This window comes from Esox lucius, chromosome 3 (assembly GCF_011004845.1).
Source record: "Esox lucius isolate fEsoLuc1 chromosome 3, fEsoLuc1.pri, whole genome shotgun sequence".
NCBI lineage: Eukaryota > Metazoa > Chordata > Actinopteri > Esociformes > Esocidae > Esox > Esox lucius.
The window spans coordinates 11,514,096-11,522,280 of NC_047571.1; the positions used below are offsets into that span (position 1 = coordinate 11,514,096).

Below are 8,185 nucleotides of genomic sequence, written 5' to 3' on the forward strand. Positions count from 1 at the left end.
TCCAGACATAACCACATGGAACGTGTTCGACATACTTCCACACCTCTAAATAGCAGTTAAGCCAAACAGCATCGAATTAACTGTGGCCACAACAAAGCGTTTTTCTAACAACCTGTGACAAGAGGCTTCCGACACTTAAACACTAGGGCCTCGGGGAGATCTCCCACATCTTGTTAAAATGGGCATAACAACAGTGACTGTTTCCAGTAACATGTAGGAACACTTTTTTTTTTAAGATGAAAATACTGAAAAACTATTTAGTGGACAACCAGTGTTCTGCCACTTTGTGGTTAATTTGCTCAAACGTATGAAGGAGGCACTGTAAAAGTTTTTTTTAACTTTACATTGTTTGTACAAATCAATCAGGATGTGCCCCGTTATCCGAATATCAATCAAAATGTTTCAAGGTTTACTTGTCAAATGCACCGAACACAGCGTCATCCTGCACAACGTATGTCTTATGACATTAATCTTATGACATTAAACTACGTAGTGGAGTTAAAAAGGAGAGTATATACAGTGGGGAGAACAAGTATTTGATACAACACCGAATTTGCAGGTTTTCCTACTTACAAAGCATGTACAAGTCTGTAATATTTTATCATAGGTACTCTTCAACTGTGACGGAATCTAAAACAAAAATCCAGAAAATTACATTGTATGATTTTTAAGTAATTAATTTGCATTTTATTGCCTGACATAAGTATTTGATCACCTATCAATCAGTTAGAACTCTGGCTCTCATAGACCTGTCAGTTTTTCTTTAAGAAGCCCTCCTGTTCTCCACTCATTACCTGTATTAACTGCACCTGTTTGAACTCGTTACCTGTATAAAAGACACCTGTCCACACACTCAAACAGACTCCAACCTCTCCACAATGGCCAAGACCAGAGAGCTGTGTAAGGATGTCAGGGATAAAATTGTAGACCTGCACAAGGCTGGGATGGGCTACAGGACAATAGGTAAGCAGCTTGGTGAGAAGGCAACAACTGTTGGCGCAATTATTAGAAAATGGAAGAAATTCAAGATGACGTTCAATCTCCCTCGGCCTGGGGTTCCATGCAAGATCTCACCTTGTGGGGCATCAATGATCATGAGGAAGGTGAGGGATCAGCCTCATTAATTGAAAAAATGTTGTGTTTTTTTGGATTTTTTGATGTTATTCTATCTCTCACTAATTTTATCCCTCATTGTACATAACACAATTCATAGCATCAGTTTAAAAAGAACACTGTAGATTAGCAGCAATATTGGTAGTAGTATTGAATACTGTAGAAATGGTAAATATGACAGTAATACACAGTAAAAAAAAATGTTTACTAGCATTGATTTTAAATATTCTAATGTATATTAAAGTAGTTGTGCTCATTTGTAAAGAAGACTAGTGAGCAGGCAAAACACATGTTTTATTTCATATGGGATTCACATTCAACTGTAGGTCATAACAGAATGGCACAATCATATTACAAAACATGCCAACAAAGAAAACATTTTACTGACCCCTGTTCTGCATACCCTTAGTTCTTAATAATGTGTATTCCCCCTTCTAGCATCAATGACAGCATGCAGTCTTTTGTAATGGTTATCTACTGTATGAAGCCCCAAATTGTTGCAGGTGGTATAGCTGCCCATTCGTCTTGGCAAAATGCTTCCAGGTCATACAAAGTCTTTGGTCATCTTGCCTTTAGGGTTCACACCCCCCCCAAAATATCAGTGAGCCACCACCATGCTTCACAGTGGGGATGGTATTCTTTTCACTATATGCCTTTGTTGACCCCTCTCCAAACATAGCCCTTATGGTTGTGACCTTAAAGCTCTATTTTTGTCTTGTCACTCCAAATTAGTGTGCCAGAGGCTGTGAGGCGTATCAAGGTGTTGTCGGGCATATTGTAACCAGGCTTTTTTGTGGCATTGGTGCAGTAAAGCCTCATTTTTGTTACAAGTATCAACTCAACCATGCAGCTCATTTTTGTTTCAAGTATCATCATATTGTGCTCCTTGAAACAACCATACCGTCTTTTTCCAGAGCAGCCTATATTTCTCCGGAGGTTACCTGTGGGTTTTTCTTCATATCCCGAACAAGTCCTCTGGCAGCTTTGGCTGAAATCTTTCTTGGTCAACCTGACATTGGCTTGGTATCAAGAAATCCCCTGAATTTTCCACTTCTTAAAAAGTGATTGAACAGTACTGACTGGCATTTGCAAGGCTTTGGATATCTTTTTATATCCTCTTCCATATTTATAAAGTTCCATTACCTTGTTGCGCAGGTCATTTGACAATTATTTTCTGTTCCCCATGGCTCAGTATCTAGCCTGCTCAGTGCATCCATGTGAGAGCTAACAAACTCATTGACTATTTATACACAGACACTAATTGCAATTTAAAAAGCCACAGGTGCGGGAAATTCATCATTAATTGCCATTTACACCTGTGTGTCACCTTGTGTGTCTATAACAAGGCCAAACATTCAAGAGTATGTAAACTTTTGATCAGGGCCATTTGGGAGATTTGTTATCATTATGATTTAAAAAAGGAGCCAAACAACTGCGATAATAAATGTCTCACTAATGATCACTATCTTTAAAAAAAAAAAAAAAAGCAGTCATATTTTCTAAATCAATGCCAAACTTTCACAATTTCTGCCAGCCATGCAAACTTCTGAACACAACTGTACCTGAAAAGGCAATCGGAGCATCTGGAATGTTTGTGTGATCAGTATGTTCATGGATCAGTTTTGCTGGTTGAGGAGCCTTATGGCCTGAGGGGGAAAAACGTTTTTGAGTCGGGAAGTATGCGCTCCGGTAGTGTCTACCAGACGGCAGCAGTGTGAACACACCATAGCCTGGGTGGCTTTGATCTTTGATAATCCGTGCAATCAGCACTAATGTTACAATCAAAGAGGGCAAGTAGAATGTGTTCACTAAAGCAATGATGGAAAAACATGACAAAAATATAGGCTTTTTTTTGCTAACAAAAGTTGGCAAAAAAAGGAATAAGCTACACAATATAACCTAGCTGTTGTTTAATCTGAATAAAGTTGTTGAGAAAGTATGTACATTTAGCCAATTAGCCTAGCTAGACATAGGATACCTAATTCCAGACAGGTACTGTTACAAAGTGATTAATACTGTCCCTGCTGCAAGTTACTGTTTACGTGCCAGACCTGACCTGGCAACCGTGTTCATGCGGCCCCAACCGGTGCCAGAAGGAATTGCAAGCTTCAATCCCATCAGTGACTGAGCTCACGTTACCAATTTACATTTTTAAAAAAATCCTGATATTATTCCAATAGTAAAATAATTTCATCCAAGATATTTAGTGTGACTTCATTTATTTTTAAACAGCTTATCTTCCATTAGTCAGCAGCTCTACAACATTTACCTGTGCTTTGTTATAAACCATGTATTATTTTAGTGCAAAAATATTTGCCTAAGCCTAATTGCGCTTTCACAGAGCTTTGTGAAAACATATGAGCCTAAATGGAATGGGGTTATTTCTGTCCTTGGAATGCCAGTGCAGAGCCAGGCGGCAGCCGGCCAAAGGTATCAGCTCACACTCTATGAACCTGGTCAAGACCTTATTCACAACTGGGATGTCTAGGCACTGACCTAAGGCCTACATCCTAGTACACTCTTAGAAAAAAGGGTTCTTTTGAGTTGTGTATATAAACTTTTGGTCAAATAACCTTTACTTATGAATATACCCACTGAAGACAAAAATAAAAGCTTGAGTGTCCCTTTCCCGTTTGGATTGGAGCAAATAAAACAGCAAAAAAAAGTTTGCATCACATCAAGGTCTGTTAATCTGTGTTCTCCCTTTTCAATACTTTTAGTGGTTTTAAATTTACAATTTTAATGAAAGCTCCTGCTTGATTTCACCTGTACAAAAATTTGTTGTTATTCAAACATTAACATTCAATGAAATGGTATTTCAATCCATAGTTCTAACCTACATTTATTTTTCAATGCCCAAATATTACGCCAAATTCATCTTATGGACTAGCATTAAGCAAAAAGATGAGTACTGCCACCTGGCTTTTTGGCCAGGGTCAATTGACATTCAGATTCATGACAAGTCATTAGAAAACTGTTGCTGAAAATACACTGTATAGGTCTTGGCGATGCAATAGCCGACACTTAGTGGCCAGTTAAATAAGTACACCACCCTGTTCATAAAAATGGATCGCTCCTACAGACCGGCATCGAGGCATTAATTTGTTCGACTGATTAGTTAAAATTGGTTAAATGAGTGACTTTGAGTGTGGTCAAAACAGCAGTAACAAACGTGCTGGTTCCGGTACCTCAGAAACGGCCATGCTCCTGAGCTCTTCGTGCATGATGCAGTTAATTGTTCAGGATTTAGAGAGAATGGTGAAACAATCCAAAACCACCCAGTCAACAACAAATGAACCAAAAGAACAGCACATTACTACAACAACAGCAGTGAAAAGAACAGCCTCCTGGAAGGCACATGTCGCCAGATGGGCTACTGTAGCACTCAACCACGCGGGTTCCAATCCACTGAGAACAACAAGCAGCTCATGGATATCACACTGACCCGCAGAGTCAACAGCCTGGCGGGTACATTTACGCATTAACTAGACGCGTTGATAAGAAGGTGAACTTCTCAGCTGTTTGGGTCTTGTATCATGTTGTGACAATGTGAGGCATAAACCATTACAGATGTGCAAGATACCGTGCAAGAGATCGCGTTGCGCAAGATGCATGACCAATACATGCAATGATGCTTGTGGTAATGTCATTTTGCTGAGTCTAATGTAAGGACATATTAATGCAGTAAAAGCTAGGCCTAACTCTTAGCTAAATAGTAGCAAGTGGACATGAGTTGCCTGGGACACACATAGTATAGGCCTGCATGTTCCAATCAACCGGAATCAACGGAAGACTGTTATTAGTAAAGGCTTTGGAAAGGACTGTACAGGCATACATAAAACAAACACTTAGATACAGATCTGTGTTACAGATCTTTTATTGATTGACTTCATAATTCAAGTCGTGTGGGCAGCTACTGGAGTTCCTACTGCAAGTGATGACACAAGTAGCCTATAAATCATCAGTCTGTGCAAATGTCACTCTAATTTGAAAAAAATAACAGGCCAGGGGTCTTGACAACATTCAAAAGCCAGTATTTTCAAAACAGACAAAATGTTCTCTAAAAGGCAGGAATATAACCCTTGGTCTCTGTCAAAAAAGTACCTTTTTTACCCTGAAGTGAAGTGAATTCAGTTTCAGATGTTGCTGCTATTCGCAATGCACCACAGTGATGTCAATGTTGTTTTTAAATAGACACCATTGTCTCTCAGAATTCAAGACAGACCAGCCAACAGAGACTGTTCGCCACCGTGTCACAGACACTTTGCACCACACAAGCTGATTCTCCTCTCATCCTCCTTTGTCTGTCCACTGCCTTCAACACTGAACCGACAGATCCTCCCATCCACCCTCTCAGAGCTGGGCTTCTCAGGCTAACCCAACTCTTTGATTGCATCCTTCCTTGCAGGCCACTCCTAAGCGATATGGAGAGGATCTGTGTATTTTTTGCCTTCTCCACATTCTGACAACCAGATGGTGACACATTTCCGCGTGCCTAGCCGAGAGCTCCGTTTGGTTGTTGGCCCACCTATTCAAGCTCAACCTGGACAAAACGGAGCTGCTCTTCCTCCAGGGGAAGGCCTGTCCATTACAAGACCTCTCCATCCCGGTTTTCCCCCTAGGAGTCCACTGTTCAGTAAGGTTCCCTGCCTGTAAAACCAAACCCGTCTGTAACACCAAATCCAAGAATGCTGTGGCCCATTTGGTGTCCTACCTTCCTAGGTTCTCCCATATCACCCCTTTCTTGCCCTCACTCCTCTTGCTTCCACTTGAAATTGCATCAACACTGCCTCTCACTTATGTGCATAATTTGGAGACCAAGATTCACATCCTCTTCCGGCTTGGGTGCCTTAGACCTCAATCGAGGGTGAAGGCTGGCGAATGTGTTTCTCCTGGTGCTTAAGAATTAGGTTACTGTCTAGATTTATTGTTTAAGTGAGCAGCGTGATCGAAACCAGAACAGCATTGGATATACTTTAGAGAACACATCTCGACATTGACTGTCTCAACTTTTGTAGTATTATTAGGTATTTTGTGATATTGGATAAGTTTCAGAAGATGTACTAAATTTTCAATTGGCCCATGGTACCAGTAAATGGACATTTTTACAGATATTTCTGGAATTAGATTGTGAACTCTTATCTGCAACCGGCAGCCCTGCAACTCAGGCTCCTCCCTAGGTTTCATGATGGTTTCTATCTAGGGAGTTATTGACTTCATTTACAAAAGTGCATTTCTAACACATCTCATTTTTCCAACCTATCCATTAGAGATATCAAAACATCTGATGGTTTTGGTATAAGAAATTGCTGTGAATCATTAACAAAGTTCTGAAGAACATTTGACCCCACGTTTACAATGGCAGCATTGAGCTCTGGGGGTAGTGTCATTTCACAGCAGCAGTGCAGAAACAGTCCTAGGCTACTGGAAAATTCCACTGCCACCAGATTACAATAAAAGTTGAACTAGAATACAAAAATATTTTTGCCATCTCAACATTCTCACATAGGACATTATAGTGGTCCCACTAACGGTTTGTAAACAAGCAAACAGCAGATTGGGAGAAAAAGATGCCCTGATGTGAAGGAGGGTGAGGCGGCATGTAATTAATATATGAAATTGACTTTATGAAATTGACATTTCATAACTTTTACACAACTAAAAAAAAATAATACTAAAATATTATCATGCTAATCCATGTGTAACAATTTAATGCAACCGCCTCCAAAATTGCCTGCTGTCCAGTGCCCATTTAAAAAATGCATATGCATTCATTATAAATTAACTAGATTGTTTAAATTTTATTATTAATTATCCATGATGCTTATATCGGCTGTTTTAACCGTAATAACCCTAGATCTAATTAAATATTAATACATGTTTAATGACTTCCCTGTCTTTTTCTTTTAAACAAGGTTCTACGTAAGTATAATAAAACTAAGGTATCCACAGCAGCTCTAAAGCAGTGAGATGATAAGTGACCTGCACTATGCTGGGACTGACTCAGTCCCATCCCTCAGCTGACCAATGTAAACGCCTTTAATGTTTGTAGACAAACTTTGTGGAATGTCCATGGTAGTAATAATAGTGAAACAAAGCATCATGGAATGTTTTTCAGAACTCACAAAACAGAAGCGCAACAACTGAGGAAGTGGCTACAAAGCTGACACCGCCACGTGGTGAAGCGTAATGTTGGAATTGGTGTTGTATTCCGTAACAAACTGCACTACTGCCGGTTACTGTTACACAAAGTGATGGGCAAAAAAATAGAGAACTAGTATGTTAATAGTGAGAGACAAATGACTGGTTGTTTTAGCTAAAGTTAGCTGGCTAGCTAATTAAAGCTATTATAAACATTTAAACAATGTAACGGCTTAGCGTTGACATGGTTGAGCCCATTTAATAAATTTTAACATAACATCTATTATTGTCGGAGTAAACAATTTACTATATATTAACCACATTTCAAGTAGCTTAGTAAAGCCAACACAGAAACATGAACAGTTCAGCATCCAGTCATGGCTTAAGTACATGGCCCCTGCATGGCTCTGGCTAGCCTACTTGGCAGTCATTGCCAGCCTTGTCCTTTGAGAGAGTAATGCTGTTCACTGATGCCTATTCAAGCTGAACCGGACAAGTAAACTAGCAATGCAATATTGAAACATCTTATTTTACTGTTTTATTGCATGTGTTGCTTACCATAAGGTGATGGGGTTTACATCTGCTGGCAGGTTTTCTATCAATTCTCGAACTTGCATCACCTTTTCTTGAGCCTTCCTTTTCGCGAAGCCTCTGCACCTCCTTTCTCAAAACATGCCCCGCCCCTTTTTACTAAGCGTGGTCACCGAGTTTTGGCGTTGTCTGTAATATGCGGCGTGTACTAATCCAGCCGTGACAACCTGTTTGATCCTAGTTCCATCCAAGTCTCCGCATCCAGTAAGGTACCGCGTTCTCCTTCGACCTGTTAGAATGCGATGTCTTTTTCTATAATGTACTGCAATAACATAGGCTTGACCGCTGATATGAAACGTGGGAAAGTATATTCATTGCGACACGTTGTCCCCCCAACACG

At 39.9% G+C, this 8,185-nt stretch overlaps 1 protein-coding gene across 3 annotated transcripts in view; it reads right to left on the reverse strand.

Annotated features, from left to right (window-relative positions):
- slc6a9 (solute carrier family 6 member 9) overlaps window positions 1-8,185 on the reverse strand; it is a 65,031-nt gene extending 56,846 nt beyond the window's left edge. For all 3 annotated transcript variants that reach the window (XM_020045346.2, XM_034289963.1, XM_020045343.2), the window contains exon 1: window positions 7,813-8,185. In XM_020045346.2, the coding sequence (XP_019900905.1) occupies window positions 7,813-7,815 (3 nt within the window). In that variant the 5' untranslated portion in view covers window positions 7,816-8,185. The remainder of the gene's footprint in view (window positions 1-7,812) is intronic.